This window comes from Paramormyrops kingsleyae, chromosome 23, assembly GCF_048594095.1.
Source record: "Paramormyrops kingsleyae isolate MSU_618 chromosome 23, PKINGS_0.4, whole genome shotgun sequence".
Classification (NCBI taxonomy): domain Eukaryota; kingdom Metazoa; phylum Chordata; class Actinopteri; order Osteoglossiformes; family Mormyridae; genus Paramormyrops; species Paramormyrops kingsleyae.
The window spans coordinates 14,741,389-14,761,328 of record NC_132819.1 but is presented as its reverse complement, the minus strand read 5'-3'; the positions used below and the strand labels follow the sequence as shown (position 1 = coordinate 14,761,328).

General features: G+C 47.6%; 1 protein-coding gene across 8 annotated transcripts in view; it reads left to right on the top strand.

Annotated features, from left to right (window-relative positions):
- The first annotated feature begins 1,541 nt into the window (after positions 1-1,541).
- The window catches only part of vps50 (VPS50 EARP/GARPII complex subunit), a 71,145-nt gene continuing 52,746 nt past the window's right edge, over positions 1,542-19,940 (top strand). For 3 of the 8 annotated variants that reach the window (XM_072706122.1, XM_072706129.1, XM_072706128.1), the window contains exons 1-9: positions 1,542-1,709; positions 2,415-2,483; positions 9,763-9,885; positions 10,076-10,147; positions 13,405-13,458; positions 16,529-16,599; positions 16,811-16,928; positions 17,090-17,125; positions 17,496-17,578. In XM_072706122.1, the coding sequence (XP_072562223.1) occupies positions 1,677-1,709; positions 2,415-2,483; positions 9,763-9,885; positions 10,076-10,147; positions 13,405-13,458; positions 16,529-16,599; positions 16,811-16,928; positions 17,090-17,125; positions 17,496-17,578 (659 nt within the window). In that variant the 5' untranslated portion in view covers positions 1,542-1,676. The other 5 variants (XM_072706126.1, XM_072706125.1, XM_072706123.1 and 2 more) reach the window with 5 other exon arrangements.

The window sequence follows — 19,940 nt, the reverse complement described above, 5'->3', positions numbered from 1 at the left end:
TCCTCACTTGTATGCTGCTTTGGCCACAAGCTTCTCCAAAACAAACAGGTGGAGGGAACTAGATGTTACATCCATGAAAGGTTAAGTGAAGTGAAAAACTGTCGACACACCACAGTGCATAACATCGAAACGTGTCCTCTGCAATTAACTTGAATTACTTCAAGTTTCCAAGTCGCACCGTCCAGTCAGATCACAGAATGCAGGTTTCCTTGTCATTCCACATATAAATAAAGTGAGAGTGGGCGGTAAATCATTCTGCTACAGGGCCCCTATATTGTGGAATGAATTGCCAGTCTATGTTCAGGATGCCGATTCGATCTCAGTCTTTAAATCTCGATTGAAGACGTATTACTTCAGTTTAGCTTACCCACAACCTGTTGGTGCTGCTGCACATGACATTTTTATCCACTATGCTTGTCCATGTATGTGTCAACACATGTTCTGACCATCCATGCTCTCTGCCTTCTCACATATCCATCTGAGCACCATCTGAGCTGGAGTCTGGGTTCGGTCCCATGGAGGGGTGACATTGCGAATGGGACCTATGAACCTTATCATCGAAGGTTTAGCCTTCAGTGTGACCTACATAGGACAACGTGGATAATGGAGTCATTGATGGTCTTTGTCTTGATCCTTAATCACAGCTTACACCTAGCCTTTAGCAAGCATGTCCACTCTTTTCTGTTTTCAGTAATGTTAGCATGCCCAGGGGGGATTGGGCAGCCAGTTGACCTTTGACCCCCAGAGGTATTTTTTCTCTGTACTTGGGAGTTTTTCCTATGTAACAAAGCAGGGAGCAGCTAATTCAGCACCCAGCGAGCAGTGCTTGGGGGTGGTACCTTGCTCAGGGTACCTCAGAAGTACGCTGCTGGTCGGGGATTCAAACCAGCAACCACAAGTGCACTTCCCTAACCATTAGAGCACCATCTTCAGGATCATCAACTTGCAAACTCCAGCATATATAAACTCACCAATAAACCAAGGAATTAAACGTCATAAACTAGTCATGTTGTTTTTTTTTAGCCTAAGTTAGTCCTATGCACAAAATTCAATTTAATTTTAAAAAGAAGATAGCACAGCATTAAGGACAGTGAACTTCGAATCTGTATGTGGAGTGTTCTGCTGTTCTGCTCTTGAGGTACTTAACCTAAATTTCTAGTTTTGGATGAAAATGTCAAGCACTAAAGAGTAAGACCATGGCTAAGTAAGGAAACACAACAGCTTTTATTTTACTGAATCGGGTTAACAGTTAAGTTTGATAACATGAACTTTTTATTTAATCAAAGCAACGTAGAATGTGAAAATCACAAACTTCATTCATATATTAGGTGAAATGTTATATTAAAGGAATATTTTATTTGCTAGATGCTTAATTCAATCAGCGAAGTAAAAAAAAACCTTTAAGGTGTAACACCTTTTACCCTGTATGTTTTGCATATTTGAAAATGGGTATTGTAGTTTTATATCGTAATCCACGCATAGTTTTTCACTAGGTGCATTTATAGTGAACTACATGTCCCAAGATACATTGCAACCAAAACGAAAACCACGTGATTACAAACGAACATGGCCTCATCGCCTAGTTCGCTCTGTGCCAGGGTGTAGAGAGAAAAATATACATGTAATATTAATTTCACCCCTCAATTCTCCACTTGTCATAATTACCAAAATCGAAAATGCAAAAGATAAAGTCTTTGATGACCCGACAGGTAAGCCCATTTTTTTGTATGTCGATCATTCCTGTTTAACTTTATATGGCGGTAGTTAGCTAGCTGACAGCTGGTATTTTCACTGTAATCGTTCGCAGAAAACTTGCAAATGAACCAAGTGATCACTGATGGTTGTAATTCAGGGTGCCGGATTAATGTTTGGCTGGCATGAGCAGTGTGACACTTGTTTTCACTGGGCTGTGTGGGCGGATAGGGAAGTCTATACAGTCTACTTCTGTGCAGGTGGCCGGCGGGTAAACCCCATGCGATCTCAGTTTTTAGGTGTCTAACATGACTGCAAGGAAGGCAAGCGTAATGTCTCTGTTATAAATGACTAATTATTTAGACAGTTTGTAATGTGATACGCGGGCATAGTCATCGTTTTGGATTACATGCTGTCACTGGTGCCTTAACGAGAGTTACCTGTGGTCTGGTGGCCTTCAAGAATACACGGAGCAATGCATGTCAGTGATTTTTTTTAAAGATTCATTGTTATCGCTATGCTGATTGTATTCGGTATTGGTAACTGAGGAGACATTATGTTTAATTGTTTATTTTACGTAGAATCTAATTTATTTTCAGTGTCTGACTTTCAGATTCCGACAAATATAAAATGAGTGGATTGGCAGTCATAATTAATTTGCACTTTTAAACAACACTGAAATCTGTTGGTTCGATGTCGTGATGCTGGCTTCTTTTTCGGAGGGTCTGAAGAGTCCCCAGGAGAGCATGACGGACCTCAGCCCCGTGGAGAGTGCTAGGATCCCCAGCAAGGTACAGTACTGTCATGTTGTCTGCTGTTGCGATTTCACTGCTCCTACTGCTGTCCATTCATATACCTTAGATTCATCAAAACAATTAGAAGTAAACCCTGATAACATACATTTGCCAGGACTAATTTGTTGGGGAACATAACAAACAAGCTGCCACCGTCCTGCTTCCCGGGGAATGAAATACAACCGGATTGACAATTACGATAATAATTGTACTGAAGTCTAAAACACTGTAAAAATAGAATAGTTCGTTTAAAATGTTTTATAAAATATGTAAAAGTAAATAAAACTTGATTGGTTGATTCACAAACGAAATGTAAAATCATTTTTATAGGTAAGTGACACTGTGAGTTGTAGCTGATGTTCTGAAGAGGGCAGCGTAACCGATAATGGGCCTGATCAGCTGACCACAGCTCAGCTCTGTCTGACTTTGCATGGGTGTGGTTGGGTCATCTGCACTTAATTCATTTACTTATTTGTGCCTGCTGACTTTAGTAGGTGTTCCTTCTTGCTGATTTTACTTCTGATGCCGGCGCTCATTGTTTTTGAGATATTTTTGGTGCTGTAGATCTTTTGAAACAAATGGATTTTTAAATATATCTTCTTTGCTTGCATACTTCATACTCATGCATTTTTAAATCAGTTACAGGCGACTTTCCACTCTTGGATGTAGGTGAAAGGTGTCAAGGTGTCGGGCTGGACATCATTTGGGGTTAGGGGGCAGACTGATTCTCTGGGGCAATGCTGTTGTATGAGGTGGTGCATTTTAATTGCTGAAGTAGGTGTAATGCAACAGTGTTTCTCTTTCAAAAAATATAGCATGTGTGATGCTGCTTTTTATTGGCTAACCTGGAAAGGATGGTTATGGAGCAGGGGTGGGCAATCTTATCCAGAAATTGCCGGTGGGTATGTGGGTTTTTGCTGCAGCTCCCTAATTAGATTACTAATTAAAGGACTGATTGGCTGAAGAGTCCTCACACTTGGGTTTGAACAGCTGACCTAAAGGTTATCCCAAAAACCTGCATATACACCGGCCCTTTGCGGATAAGATTGGCACTCCTTTTATAGAGGAACACAGCCTTGTTCGCTGCATGATGGGGAGAGTGAGCATGTTTTAGAAACACAAGCGATCTACCAAGAATGTTAATGTTTTCTGTGTCCCTCTTCAGTTACTCAGGTGTTTAAAATCTTCCATGTATCAAACTGAAGGCCCACGTTATGATTTTGCCTGAGAAAAATACTGCAATTCTTGGTTTTTCCACTTGGGGCGCACTACAATGCTGTCAGACACTATGCTGAAAAATACAACAGCTTGTGAGGGCAACTAAGAATGCATGAAATTAATGAATAGCTGATGGGACTGGAGATAGAGCGGTGCATTTATAATCGTAGTCGGGGGATCAGTGATGTGTGAAAGCTGGCTGATGTAAAGCATGCTCTGATGGTGAGTTTGTGGAGATGTGCACACAGAGGTGCAGAGATGTGCACACAGAGGTGCAGAGATGTGCACACAGAGGTGCAGAGATGTGCACACAGAGGTGCAGAAATGAGAATAGTGGTTGCAGACAGGATATTACCTATTCATGTGTTTCCCTTATTCATCACTGTTTAGTGCTGATTAACTGTGCAACCTGCACAGAATAACGGCCACATTACCGCAACTCAGATCAGCAGCAGATTTTGTTTGCTAGAAATGTTACTAGATTTTGTGAATCCTTCATTATACCGCTAATCATGTTTTGATTATATAATTTGATTTGAGGAGTGACAAAGATGGAGCTGATCTCCTGGGTGTCCAAGTATATCCAAAGGGGCCCCTGGTGTTTATGCAAAACTGGCAGAAAAAGGCAGGAATGTTTCCTCCACGCCCCTGGGCTTTGTGTCGTCTTTCTGGGGCCTCGGCTCATGAATAGGGGGCCGTCTCTGTTCACCGCTGGTGCCTTCCATGGCGGCAAGGTTGTTTCCTGTGTCACTTCCTTCTCTTGGTCACAGAAACTTCCTCCTGAAACTTGGCTGGAGGCCAAGGGGGCCCGTCGGACTTGTCAGACCCGTTTCGGGGGCCCGCTTTCTGTGGCAGCACCGTTAGGTGCTTTGACACCCTACGAGCCCCTCCGTGGTGAGAGCAGCACAGCACACATGTCCCCCCCGCTGTCTGAGAGGGGGGCCGTATTTCCCTGGGGGCCCGTTTGCCCTTTTTCCGGAGTTTCAGCAGATGTTTTGTGGTCCTTAGGGATCGGGAGCATTTCTGAAAATTAACAGCCCAAGCTAAAAGGAAAGAGAGCTGAACCAGCTTCCTTAGGTGCAGAGTGAGAGGGGTGGTGTGTCTCAGGGTGAGGAAAATGGACCCCCACCCCCCCCTATCTGCGTGAGGCCTGACCTTGATAAACGGTCTGATTCTGTTCTGAGTTCCAGTCCATCGGTAATCAAACACTCGTGTCGATTTTTCAGTTTGAGCATCGATTGCAAAAAAACTCAATGAATCGATGACCTTATATACTCCACACATGACTTTTCAAAAAAAGTTTTAAACAACAACAGTTTTAAATGTTTAAGTAGGTTATACCTTCATTGATTACTGAAAGGACAAATATAGGGGACCTAGAAAAACTCATTCAGTCAAGAGAATGTTTAGCTTCTTTGTCTCCTCTTCAGTCCTGCCGCCTCAGTATAGTGCTGTGTACTCAGTAAGTACATTTCCTTCTGGGCATAATCACGACCATGTGTGGCTTAGGAGCCCAGCGAGGAGGGGAAATGATCATATGGTGCCCCCTCTGGTCACATCTGCTCTGACACAACCAGTATAGTATTAGTGTGTGTCTCTCCAAGCTCTTCGTCTTCCATGGGGGTCTGCTGTGTGTCTGGGCTTGTCGCTCAGGACTTTCTGGTCGTGGAGCTGAATTCAGTTTATCCCTGAACTGTAATGTGAATGAAGCTCAGTCTGTCGCTACATGGCTGAGCTGCGCATGCAGGGTGATGACCACCAAGGTCGTGACCCTGCGTGAAAATGCTGGCAGGTCTGCTCTGCTCTCCAGTCCTGATCCTCCCCCCCCCCACACCCCCCGCACCCCCAGCCTGGACAGTTTGGCAGCGCATTATACCCAGGGGCTAATAAACCCCGGCGTCTGTCGCAGACTCTGCATAAACCCCACGGCCTGGACCCCACGGCAGACTGGTGAACGCAGTCACCGTCCCCGTGCCGAAATGTCAGGGTGTGATGGATGGCTGGTGCAGCGATTTGGGGGTCAGGAGGCACATTCTTGGACACAGCCCTGACAGGGGGTGGGGGGGGGTGGGGCAGGGTAGTTATAGCCAACCCTCTGGACGTGGCTGTGTAATCTTGTCTCATTGCCTCATCTTCCAGATTAAAGTGGCTTGCGTCTTATGGCTTCATGTAGGATTTGTGCCACGTCTGTGATTTCGAAACGATAACGGTTTCCAGTGAGTTTTTTGTGGCCCTGTGCGCGGCTCCACGCTGAAACGCCGCAGGCGTAACGATCCCGCTGTACAGACATGGCCTGCCCTCTTATCTCTCTGCATCTTATTGGCTCGTATTTCCCTACCCCCTTCACGCTTGACGCGGGGCGAATCCTTCACGACGTAAGGCGCAGAACTAGGAGGAAGCTGGCTTTATGGTTTCAGTCCGTAGAAATGAACATTAAGTGACGTCCTGAGGCACTGAGGCTTGGGAGATATGAAGAATTAGATAGTGTCGTGCTGTCAGACATTATGCAGCGTTTTTTTCAATAGTAATGCTATTCCGGTATTTTGAAATCTTAGATAGAATTAGCCAGTCGGGTGGGGGAGCACATGGTAAAACGGGTGGCAGTCCCTCACGATAAAATTTGCTGGGGGGGGGAAGGGGTCCCTCGCTTTAAAATTTGTTTTGAGAGGGGGTTCCTTATGGTAAAATTTGTTGAGAGAGGGGGATCCCATGATAAAATTCGTTGGTGGGTGGGGGTCCCCTCACGATAAAATTTGCTGAGGGGGTCCCTCGCCATAACATTTTTTTGGCGGGATGCCTTTCTCTGTGCCAAAAGAGGGATGGATGTTTACTGTTCATGTTCTTTTGTCTGTGTAAAAAATAAATATATAAAGATGAAAAAATTGCATTCTATTATGCCAGGCAGTATGCACCTGACATGGTGGCATCCCGTACATGCGTGTGGGGTCCGTGCTCTCTGATGGAGGTTTACATTCATGTGAGTTGTGTGGGTCAGTAGACGGCATATCTTCCCATGTCGGCTTGCTGCACACCCATTGGCTGGATCGCCGCGTTGATACCGCCAGGACAGACGCTGGTCTGGATGTCAGATCGCTGTCGAAACGGCTCTCGGAAAGAGCGGCGGATCAAAGGCTGGCTGGGTGCGACTTATTCAGAGCTGGTCTTCAGACAGATGGCAAATAAACATCCTCTTCCGCCTTCAAAAGGAGGAGTTATACTTTCTGCTTGATGGAGAGTACTGAATGAACAACTGCTATGTATTAAAACCTGTTGGTTTATCTTTTTGAATCTGATTGGCCAGACATTTGCGTTTGAGAAGATATGCCTTACAGTGGGGCTGCTCAGGGGTTACCTTAATGTCATGTTCTTATTGGATGCTTTTTTCTGGTGCAGTACCGCTCCAAACCACACGGTGGTGCCATGCTATTAGTTTTTCAGCAGTGTTCCCCATTGTCCGGATGATCAACTTTTATTACTGAATTCCCCACTGACCTAACCATCACCTGACCAGCAGCTATAGATGCGAAAGTGGTAATTTTGGAGGAATGTGTACGCAAGACTTGCAAATCCCATTTTCTTTTCAGATCATTTCAAAAATACCTCTTATCTTTACTGTCATTTTCATTAGGTCTGTTCTGTAAAGGGGAATAGTGCAGCCAAGGGTTTTATTCAGTCAATTGAGTTTATCAAAATAAATCTGCTAACTCGCATTTGAGGGGCAGTTCGGCAGCGATACATTCTGCCGTTTTATGACGACTCCATGCGGCTGCTAATGAGACGGAAATCCTTCAGGAGGTTTTAAGGTGCGTTACGTGTCCTGAGCTTTATCCAAATCACCGTGAAAGGGCTTTGGAATGTGGGAGGTGGGTAACTGCCTGCCTGAGTAATAGTCAGTCAGTTCGGATCCTGCATCCGTTCATAATCCGGCGCAGGGTCGCGTTTGCCTGGGGTCTACCTCAGGATATACGGCAGGGGTGTACCTGTCTGTCCACTGGGGGGCGCACACATGCTCATGCACAGTACAGGCCTTATGGAGACCCCCGTCGGCAGGCTGCGGGGGGGCACCTGCACAACCAGGGGGAGAACATGCAGCGTGGCACACAGGGGACGGAACATCCCCCCCCCCCCCACCATCACCATCCCTACAGGTGTGAGGCTGCCCCCATCCCTGTGTCCCCCTTCTAGACAGTCCCAGAAGTCAGATGTGTCTGAGCAGTCAGCCTCACAGCCCCGAGCTGATTATAAGCACACGTGTATTGCGTGTCCGTCCTCAGTGTTGGTACAAGCCCTGAACGCGGTGCTCAGTGCACCCGTGCCTCTGTATGGTGAGTGCGGCCTTTCTCTGTCCCGGTTTTCCTGCTGGCTGTGCCCGCTGGCTGTGCCCGCTGGCTGTGCCCGCTGGCTGTGCCCGCGGCTTGCTTGATTGCCTCCATTTTGCGCCCTTGGACTGGTGTGGAAATGGAAGGGTGGGGGGGGCTGGGTTATAATGGGGGGGCAGCTTCGTCAGGTTCAGCTCTCGTCTGCTGCCTTTTTCCTACGTGCGGCTCCTGCCAGCGAGCAATGACTCACCCGTCCCCCTCCTATCCACTCCCACGCATGCCTGTTCTCTTTCTGCCCGCACCCCTCGCTGTCTCCCTCCCTGCACCCCCCACAGCCCCCCCACAGCCCCCCGATGCTCAACGCTACTTTCTAATCCGGCACGAGACGGCAGGAATAGAGGGAGCCTGAGCGAGAGCCTTCCTCACAGTCCTCATACTCGTGCTCGTATGTGGGACTTGCGTGCGAGCAGGGCGTGTAAACGGTGCATGTGTGTGAGCGAGGTGTGTTAACAGGGCGTGTAAGCAGCGTGAACGAGCAGGGCACGTGAGCCAGCAGTGCATGTGAATGGTGTGTGTGAGAGAGCATTGCATGAGAGGAGGACGTGTAAGTGATTGGTCCATGTGTGTGAGCAGGGTGTGCGAGTGGTGCGTGTGAGTGTGTTAGCACGGCTTGTGAGCGGTGCGTGTATGTCTGCGTGTGTGTGTTAGTGGGGCATGCGTGTGAACAGAGCATGTAAGCAGTGCGTTACAAGACACTTGTCCACGATTTGATAAGAAGATTAGTAGTATAGCTAAAATATTAATAAGGTATATTTTGTGAGTCCCAAAAGTTAATAATCTGTATAAACTTGTGTGTCTTTCTTTATCAAATTCGGTTAGCGGAGCACACCACATAATACTGGTTTGGTATACTTCAGTGCGATATACGATATGCACTGAAGTGGCAGTGAAGAAAGGAACAGCTCAGCAGCCACAACATCTTTTAAAAGAGAACTTGTGGATAAACAAGGTAAAAATGTGTGTGTGGTGTAGTGGTGCTTTTTGCAGTTTAAAGTCTGACATGTTCATTAAACATATGGATATGCTGATACTGATCACTAACTTTTGGGCATCATAAAACACCTGATTAATATTTTAGGTGCACTACTAATCTGCTTGTGGGTGTAAATAAACCAAAATACCAAAAAAGCTGGCAGCCGGCCAAATGTTTTGCCCATCTTCCGGAGCCCTGGTGATTGTGGTGTATGCGTGATATAATATCAGTGTGATATCGGCCAGCCCCAGTGTGAGTGGGGTGTGTGTGTGTGTGTATGTGGTATGTGAGTGTGACTAGTGTGGCAAGTGTGAGCAAGGTGTGAGAGTAAGATGGCGTGTCAGCGGCACATGTAGGTAATATGTACATTTTAGAGGTGAGTGTGAGCAAGCAGTGTGTGTGAGCAGGGTGTGTGAGTGGTGCATATGTGTGAGTGGAGTGTGAGGGGTGTGTGGCTGACGTGTGCAGGCCAGGGGCATCTCTCACACACACACACACACACACACCCACACACAAACTTTGCCACTTACATTCCCTTCATTTCTTTAACTCGTACTTTACCTGCATGTTCCTGAATACCGGAGCTGTTTGGCTGTTGAGTTAAGGCTAGACAGCTAGCACCCTTTTATTTAAGAGTGTTCCACCGGGGCCCTGCTCCTGATGGAGATCATACTGATTAATGGCAGTTTCCCCTCACCCCCCGCAGGAGGAGCTGAGGGAGATGAGGGAGCAGCCCGCGGACCCCCAAGAGGAGCAGGACATCATTAACAGCATCGAGGAAATCTACTTCTCTGGTGACTCATTCGACATGGTGCAGCACGAACTGGAGGTAAGGCCCACCTGTGGCGGGGATGTGTCCCGAAAGGGGGTCCTGGCACTGTGCGCCAACAGCCCCTTGGGGGCGCCGCGATCCTGCGGATTAAAGCCAGCGCCCACATGCGTGATTCCTGTCAGAAATTGCCGGCCCGCTCTCCGTAATCGAATAGTGCCTAGCCGTTGTGGCATTTTTTTTTCCCCAGAAACTTCCACCTGAGCTCGACCTTCAAGAACTAGAAGAATACAGAGATAAACTGAAAAAGCAACAAGCAGCAGTAAGTAGCTGGAGGCTAATGGGCTAACAGGAGCGTGGGAGGTGCATGTAGTGGGCACAGAACAGCGGCCTATGTGAAAGGGCGTCTCTCTCTCTCTCTCTCTCTCATACACACACACACACACACACACACACACACATACTTGTATTCATATCTTTGTGGCGACCATCCATTCATATCCTTTGGAAAAACCCTAATCCCAACATGACGACCTTAACCCCTACCCAGCCTTAACCTTAACCATAAGTAACCAAACAAAATATGAGACTTCTGCCATTTTGAGTTTTTCGATTGCAGTCACAGCTTTTTTGCTGGAATGGGTAGGTCTGTTGCAGAAGAACACTGTTGGATCATTGCTGGAACATGGTATGAGCGCCCCAAGCAGCCCACCTTGCCTGCTGAGCATTCTCTCTCTCTCTCTCTTGCTCTCTCACATTCCCTCTTTCTCTCTCACTTCTCTCTCTCTCTCTCTCTCTCACGGCCACCTCTTCGGCTAGGGCTGCTTACTGTGGTCAGCTGGCTGGTGTAACATTTTAAATTGGAGTCCAGTCTGCACGCTCATTTACATGCATGTAACAGTTTTATTACCTTGTAAATAGTCTGTAGGGTTTGCAAACTATCCCAACGCTTTTCATGTGGCTAATTTTAGGTTTATAGTGGAATAATATAGATTTGCCATAAGATGTCTTGCTTGAGAGTCCGAAAGAGTGAGTGTCACGGCAGATGTGTGGGAGTCGCCGCCCTGCTGCCTTGCCTGCCAGTCCTGTCATGGTGTGTATCCTAAGTGGCTTTGCTTGGGGAGAGTGGGGTCTGTTTAAACCCCTCCCACCCTTCTAAAGTCTTACGCTAAGCCTTCTGTCTAACTCTTCAATGTCATCTTTGCTCTAACTTTAAAAAACAAATGGTATATAAAGTAGCGCACCTATACCACATATAATGTACCTCACTCACGAGATGCAGCGTTATTAGCTTCCCTGAAATGGTGTAAATGGCTGGTTGTTACTGTAGCTTCATATCCTGCCTCTGTTTGGATTCATATTCAGTCTCTTTCTCCTCTGTCCCTTCAGGCTTGAATCTGTAAATGACGCCGCCCCGTTTGCCGGGGGTTCAGCCTTTGCAATTCCCTCTCCCCCCAACCTCTGGTGACTTCATTTGTACCTTTGACAAATCCGTGCCCTCCTGCACCCCCCCTCCCCCTCAGCATCGCGCTAATTGCTTGACCACGGTGGGGCGACTGTAAAAATCTGGGCCGTGAGAGGCCTTCCCTGTGCTATGGGCGGTGCCTCTGAGCTTGACGAGGTTAGCTTATCTCAGTGTTGTGATGTCAGGGTACCCTATGAGGGCCCTCGGGGGCCATCCTGAACACTGCAGGCCCCTGTGACTTTGCTGTCGGCATCCGACACTACTAAGGGCTCATGCTCTTGGATGCTATAGACATGTTCTGTGCTGCCGGTTAGTTCCGCTCAGCCTGTAAGGCAGCTGGGCAAACGGACTGGAAGTCGGCCCTATTGTTTCAGGATTAGGAAAGGGGGGCGTACTCAATTGCAGAAAGCCACGCTAACGAGTCTATATCCATGCATGGCTAATTACCACGCTGCATTGTTCATGTTCCTGTTTGTTTATGTGTGTTAGCTTTATTCCAGGTGTTTTTACTGTATATCCTGTGGAGTACTTTTCCAATTCAAGGAATATTGGATGTTTTTCCATTTAGGGAGGCTTGTTGGGAATTACAAATGTTTGCCTCCCCCATTCTCCCTACCCCCATGATATTCTCTTCAGGATTAACTGTTTCAGGGGGCGTTGTTAGTGTTTCTTGAGAAGGACTGGAGAGGGAACTGGAGGTATCAGTCTCCCGTTTCCTGGGTAACCCGCATTCAGCTTGGGAGAGTAGCTATGCAGTGCTGGGCAGTGGAGGTGTTCCTCAGGTGTCTGTCCCGAGATCCCAGCAGTATCACTGCTGAACGTGATAGTGAAAGCCAAGGCGAGTAGATTGTGGTCATCTGATCCAGTGATCTGGGCTTTTTACATAATGCATCACCTGCAAGTCAGCCTCAGCCCACATGGGGTTTATCCTCTGCCTTGATTCATGCTTCCGCAGAGTCCGGAGGCTCAATGATTTCCCCAAAGCTGTGCACCCCGTAGGACAATACAGTTCTGGCGTGTGATGGGGATAAGTTGCCGATGGTTTGGACGACTGTAACGTTTGGTATCACCAGGAGATGTACTTTCACTGCATGGGCCCTGTCCTATCCACCAGGAACCAGGGCATACTTTCACTCTGTTAATTTAATTCTTGTTCTCTTAACAATATATAGTGGGAGGGTGTAGTTGCTACTGGAGAAATTTTTCTGTGGTACCTGTCACTCGGGTTTCTGGATGAGTTGTCAAGAAATGGACCCCAGCTACATTTCTGTTTTGCTTGGAAAATGCTGATGTTTGGTTCCCTCTGGATGGCTGTTATTCAGTCAGCAGTCACATGACCACAACCTTTCCCTGCCCTCTCATACTCAGCTGCTGTGAATTACGTCGTCTGATATGGAATTGAGCTTCATCCATTCCCAGGACACCCTGCCCGTCATTCCGGCAGCAAATTTTCCCCAATTCTGTATAACTGTCCATCAGTTAGTGGGCCTGGCTACTGGTCCCTCGTGGTTCCTCTCTTAGCCCAAGAGCTTAACTGGTGAATTATTTCATCGCAGGAGAACATGACACTCATGTCTCAACCTTCCTGCTGAGTGGCTTTTAAATTTCCTACGAACGCCTACGAGCCCATTCAGGAAACACAATCCGTGGCTGTTTGAGAGGCCGGAATGGAGCACGGCAGTGGCACGGAGGAGCTTGCTCCAACACGTCACCCACGGTGGGGGATGCTTGCTAGTGGGTGTCTGCCTTGCCACGTTAAAGCTGTGGTGTGTGATTTGGCGAGCCTCCAAATTTCCCCCTACGCATCGATCAACGTCCCTTCTCTTGGTGTTGGACTGGAAAGACAAACTGTAAAAGTCCCCTTTAAACTCTTAAATTCTGACAGTACCTGCCCCGACCAGTGACCAATTCTTGGCAAGCCTTTCAAGCTTGCATTTATTATGGCTATTAGATGGTTATTCAGCGGTGCGTAACTGAGGTAGTGACATCTTGTATAGTGCCCCCAGTGAGTTGGAGGACCTATGTTTATTAACTTCTATTTTTTTCCTTTACCCCCTTCTCCTCAACTCTAGTTCTTTGTGTATATGAGCCTAACCATAACCTTCTCTCTACAGGTCTCTAAAAAGGTAGCTGACCTCATCCTGGAAAAGCAGCCCTCCTACGTGAAGGTAAGCCTCCTTCTCAGTTCCATTTCCTAACTGTATGAGAATGATGATGGATGTTGCGGTAAATTGACCCGCAGCTCATTTTATGTGTCCCCGTTAACTGTCTCTTTCACACCAATCAGGCTGTGTTTGTTCAAATTGCCTTTTTTTATACTTCAGACTGGGTTAGGGCTTCAGCATACTCGTTTGTGTGTGGCTTGTGCACCTGCTTCTGGCAGATTTCCGATATGTGTCATCGTAGCTGGTTCACCGCTGATTGACGGGAGCTCATCCCCCCCTTGATCTCCCCTGAATTCTGATGGAACTTTCTGGATGGAAGCCTGAAGGAAAGCCTTTGCCTCTGGTGGGGTGACTTTGAGAATTTGTGGTCTTAAGAGAGAAGCTTTGATCTGGAAATCAGGATTCAGGCCATCTGGGAGGGCATGCCAGTCAAGCAGTGTTAAAATCCTGGTCCCTTGCGATTTGCTTGGTTGCCTGTTGCCTTGAATGGCACCCCAGCTGATTCATTTCCCTCCCAGTCTTTCCAGTTTAATTGGTTTCACGCCTTTTGCCGGTTTCGCCTTTGCTCCCTCCACTACATGCAGTGACATTTGGTAGCCAATGCCCTGGCTGTCTGCACTAAGTGCCCACTTTTCACCCATGCTCCTTGCCCCATGGTGGCTGTGGCACCTGGAAATGGGGCCGTCCTCCAGCAGGAAGGCTTCTGAGGCACATGGGGGTAAAACGCAGCATAGCGTTCTGCACACATCAAATCACATCGGAATGCTCACGATCTGTTGTTTTCTTCATCTGGCGGTTTCTCATACCATCATTAAGATTGTTTAGTGGCACAAACTTTGACAGGATTTTTTTTTATGACCAATCGTTACAGAAGACTCAAGTATAGATTTAAGCAAAAGCACTATTATTAGATTACCTCCCCATCTTCAGTGTACGCCAGCTGTGTCCCTTATACTGCCTGGGATAAGTGGTTAGAATATGGATGGATGGATAATTATTGAGCTAGCAATAAATGGGGAAAAAATATAGCTAAAGACCTGTTACCCGTTCGTCTGCTTGTAGTGCTGGTAACGACCCGATCAGATAATTCAGGAGTAATATATTGGTGAATGAGTCAAACATGCTTTAAAAGCATTTTTTGCGAATAGACCTTCAATAAAGGATTTGCAAGCGTGTGTTTGTTTGGCTACCTTTGCATCCAAGCAGATGATGAATAACGAGTAAGTGGGACGTAAACAGATTTCAAATGAAGTATTGGGGTCCAGGTTTTTCTGCAGGGGTTGATGTGGTAGGATTTGTGCAAGAATTGTAGCATCATGAGGAGGGTGTCTCCTTTGCAAAAAGACAGCAGTTGCGTATAAATTTGACCAGTAAGCTCACGGTTGGTGGGAATGTGCCGAAGGCTTCTTTGCCTCTGTCCTTTCCGGTGCTTCCTGTCCTTCCACTGACCCATACCGGATGACTCGTGGTTATGAAGATGACCAGCATAAGAATCCAGTTTTTGATGAGCCGTGGGAGTTCTCGTGAAGTGTGATGGAAGAGAGGCACCGCTTGATAGGCTGACCTCTGAGCGAATGCACACCATCGCAGACGGACAGATATTACTCTACGATGCTTGACTGTTCCCCCTCCGTCTGAAACGATGATACTCCTCGCATATCTCACACCTTCACGTCCTCCTTATGTCGGGTTGATTTTGCCCAAACGCAGGTGCTGTTTTTCATCATATTCATCAAGCGGGGCCATGTGCCCCCCATGAAAGCGAGTGTGAAATTCTATAGGAGAGATATAGCAGTGCCTTTCTGGCTGGCCCTGTGCCTCAGATAATAAGCAGTGCTGTTCCTGCCCTCCGTGGAAATGGCCTCCAAATGTCACCTCTGTTCCTGCCTCTCAATGACTCGCCTTGTAAGCAGCCAGATAGTGTCTATGAAATTTGTTCCAATTTCTCCGGCTGGTATTTTTTCTCCAAATAATTTTCTTAATGTGACAGGGTTGTGATTGGACCTCAATGAATGCTACTCCTTTATACGCATTTATATAATGTGTTTGTGCCTTTTAGAGTGTGTCGTTACCTCAGGCTGTGACAGCTGGTTTCTAACAAAGCCTAGAAAATGGACAACAGTGTCAGGAACAACTTCGACCGACTTTCTGTCCAGTTTTTATGAGGATGACTTGGGAATGTATCTTTGTGGAAGTGTTCACCTTTACGTTGGATAGTTTAAATGTTCTATATGCCTTGTTTGTCTTTCTGTGCTAAATTCCGTACCCCCATTGTCATTGGCTGGTTCGATGATGTAAATATGGTTTATTTCATTTTACATTAATTTCCCTTTTATCTGGGGTGTCTTCAGGGCCCTGCAGCATATATAATAGTTTTCTAATCTGGTGACCAGCACATTCCTCGCGTCATGCAGAATCTCACAGTAAAACTAACCGGGCTTATGGACCAAATAGGGTTAAAGACTATTCAAAATCTTTTGAGTATTCTTTAGAATCTTTAGACTTTGGAGTAGGGGTCTCCAACTCCGGTCCAGGAGAGCTACCGTCCAGTAGGTTTTCTGTCATACCCGGTTTCTGATCAGCCACACCTGTTCTCAGGTAAATACCAGGAGCAGGTGTGGCTCATCAGAAGCCAAGTGGGACAGAAAACCTACTGGATAGTAGCTCTCCAGGACCGGAGCTGGAGACCCCTGCTCTAGAGTATTTTGCTAAATTTTGCTTTTCAGTTCTGCACCTGAAATTTCACAATTGTACGCCTTAGACACTTTCTTCTATATTTGTTCACTCGTATCAGCGTAGATTTTGTAAAAAAGTGGTGCTTCCAAAACAAAACCGATTGTCTAACCAAGCTGCCTGAAAAAGGAGTGCGCTGTAACAACATGAAGATAAATGGATGGATGAAATGGCATAAAAGGCAGCATGATTTAAGGTTTTACTCATATTATCCTCCCATTTTAGCAACCACAGGAGCAGATTGGCGTTTTGTAGACCTCGTGTGACTTTTGGGGTATAAAGCGACCATACCCATTACCCACACACCGTGACATCATTCCCGCTCTCGGGCTTCTTGCAGGAGCTGGAAAGGGTGACCTCCCTGCAGACCAACCTCCAGTTGGCTGCCGTGATCTGCACCAATGCAAGGAGGTGGGTCGCTGTCCATGGCCGGAGGCACTTTCGTTCCCCGTCGTGGGGCCTTTTCTTGACAAGTGTGTCTGTGGGACATGCATGACTACGGTCTCTGTGCTGGAGTTTCTCAGCTGATGGCTTTTACGTAAATGCTCTTTTTTAGAAAGCGGTTGTCTGCTTCCTGCTGTTATGTGGCCCTTTAACACGGTACATCATTCCTGCTACCCAGACAGCTGAGTTTTGCCAAGGAAGGTTTCACAGAGGCCAGTCTGGGGCTGCTGGCCAATCAGAGGAGGCGGCAGCTACTTACAGGACTGTTGAAGTCACTGAGGACCATAAAGACCCTGGTACTTATCCACATTGCGTTCTCTCATCTATGTAGTCCCTAACTGGAAAAAAAAAACATTAACAAAAGCAGGCTCCCCCCTCTTTCTCTGTTGATTTATCCCCCGGTATCACGCGGTCTCTCTCCTGCAAACTGAATACATACTTTGTGTTTATCTTGCAGCAAAGAACAGACGTGAGGCTGAGTGAGATGTTGGAGGTAAGCTGGATGGGGCGGGGGGGGGGGTGCCCTCTTCATCCCTATGACAAGATTCCTTATCTTTAGGGCAGACTGGGGCAGGTCTTGATCTCAACTCAGTGGGGGTGGGAATAAGAGTTTGTTACTAACAGTAATGTGATCAGGTGGCTTATGATCTTGCAGCTGCTTTGACGTGACGCAGAAGGACACAGTCAGTGTTGTATTGAGCAGTCTGCTGGGTGCCTTAATCCTGTTCATTATGCTTGAAGGTATTCGGGGATCAGGGGAGGGGTCATGCGTTGGGTTTCGTCGTGTCAGCAAGCGGTGCAGCCTCGCTCATGGTGCCGTGGGATTGCAGAATGAGCCGGTGCCCTTCACATGTTTCCTGCAGGAGGAAGACTACCCAGGTGCCATCCAGCTGTGCCTGGAGTGCCAGAAAGCAGCCAGCACCTTTAAACACTACAGCTGCATCAGGTAAGGACCAGCAAGGTGGCCAAGGCATCCTCCAGAACCAGAACAGAACCACGACGTGGCCGCCTGCATCCTGATGCTGAGCACCATTGCGACTTGCTTCTGGCTGTCTGTGAATTTCAGTACCCAGCTTGTTCCCAGACTGGGCTCCAATGTCACCATGTCCAATGGTCCCTTCTTAGGACGTCCTGCTGGTCCTTGGATCCTCCTGGCTTCCATGCAGGTTTAAATGCTCTTGAGGCTTTTGCCCAAATCTGCTCAATTCTTTTCCATTATCCTGTTAGGGCTCCCTGATTACGGAGGGCCCTTATTGGCCGGCCTTTATCCTATCAGGACAGGGGGTGGGGTCAGTGGAAACCCTCTGAAGTGCCTTGCCCCGGAAGATTCACTGGCTCTGAATCTGTTCTGACCCAGTCCCTCCTCCCCACCCCAAAAAAAAAAAAAAATCTGCTGCCGCTCATGACCGTGTCTGCAGAAGACTTGTTTGTCCTCCACCCCCTCCTTTCTTTTTCTGGCGCGATCCTTTGAGGAGTTCCGTGAATTGGAGACGTGCAGCCCCCCTTTTTCGTCACGCATTAAACGCTTCGACTGTAGGATTTGGCTGCAGCCCTGTGGAAACAGACTTGGCGTGGATTCTTGTCTCTGAACCTGTATAAAATGCATTATTTCCCCTCAGCCACAACGTGCATATGTGTATGTGGAGGGTGTGTTTTGTGTTTCGATCCACACATACATGGTGTGCGGATTCAAGAATTCGGTGGGGGGTGGATTTACCTTTTTTGCAAATAAGAGGCCTTCGATTGAAGTGGAGAAGATGCTGGGAAAGAAATGGGCATTTTGTTTTGTGTCTGGATGGCAGAGTAAAAGCGTGATGCCGCCTTCAGTGTCACGGGCCACAGAACAATCGCTGAGCTTTTAAATTAGACTGTCATGTCAGTCCGCTTGCTGTCCGCTCCTCGCTGCTTTCGTGTCGGGGTGTGTGGGTGCCTCCTGACACACGGTGTGGCCCCTGCTCCCTCAATTCCGCGGATGCCTCCGCCCCCCCCTGAGTGTGGGCAGGACCTGTCCCTCTCTATCGATTCACAGTTGGGAGTTATTAGTCAATGCTGCAGGGGGGCAGGGGGGTTTATTGAGGGGAAACGACACTTTCAAGGGCCTTAGCTTCCAAACTATTGACCTGCGTTATTCCCTGGACCTGCGGTGCGGGTCCCTGAGCCGGGGCTGAATGGCGGCCGTGGGATCGTCTCGAGACACCTCCGCTCGCCTTCCTTGCGGTTTCCACGCCGTGTCGACTGTCAGCGACCAGCGCCTCTGCGCATTCGAATTGTGGGCCGCCGGACTGTCTGTGCTGGAAATTCTAGGCTCCTCTGCATTTGGAAGGCAGCTCAGCATCTTTTGGATGGAGACGTATTTGATCGTGAATGTATTTGGGGTAAAACCTGCCCACTGTGTGCAGACATGTCCTGGTCACATGCTGTCGCTTGTCTGTCTGCTGCTTACTGGTTACCAGTGAAAAAGCTTGGTCTTCTTCCAGCTGGCCTCTGGGAGGAGCCACAGAGCAGATACTAGCTGGTGTCCCTTCGAGTCACTGCTCCCATTCTGACAGTCGGCATTAAGAAGGGCTTTCTGCTGTCAAAAGATTGAACAAAGTGCACAAGCCCCAGGAGGCGTTAGCAATAGCTGGTCCAGGTGCCTGTCGCTTCCTGTGGGATTATATGTTGGTGTCTGCCTGTTAAACGAGATTAAATGCATCTGAAGTGGGTCAAGCGAGACGTGGGGAGATTTTGCGTGGGACTGTTTTTTGCAAGGTGCGGAAAACGCTCCCTGCTCTTGTAAGAGGTGGGCAGCTGTCACTGGGAGAAATGAATATCTCATGACATTGTCTCTGATAAAGATGTGACATAAATTACCTGCCAGAGGTCCCTGCATCCTGCACACTTTAGGTCTTTATGGTCTTGATACATTTTTGGTGACTTTCCTGAGTGGTATTTTTGCTTGGTGGTCAGTTTAGCACCTGTGATCACAAATGTAGTCTTGTTATAGTCACTGGGGTGGTTCTTTGAAGGATGCTGGGAATTCCTTGGGAAAATTTCCACTTTCTGGAGGGTCTCTGGAAAACTCACCAGACAGTGACTGGGATCTGCACCCAATTGTAGTTGAGAGCCGGAAACGCACCACAAACCTGTTAACGCGTATTTAAAAAAACAATGAACAAAGAATATCGCACTCTTCCAGATGCCGTCGTGCTCCGCAGGGCCTGCCGCCGTTTGCAGCAGGGGCTTGTGGGTAATGAACACCTGTGGCGTGCCTTGGTGCATTGCCCCTCTTGATGATTTTTGGGAAGACGACATTTGGGGGGGTGTTG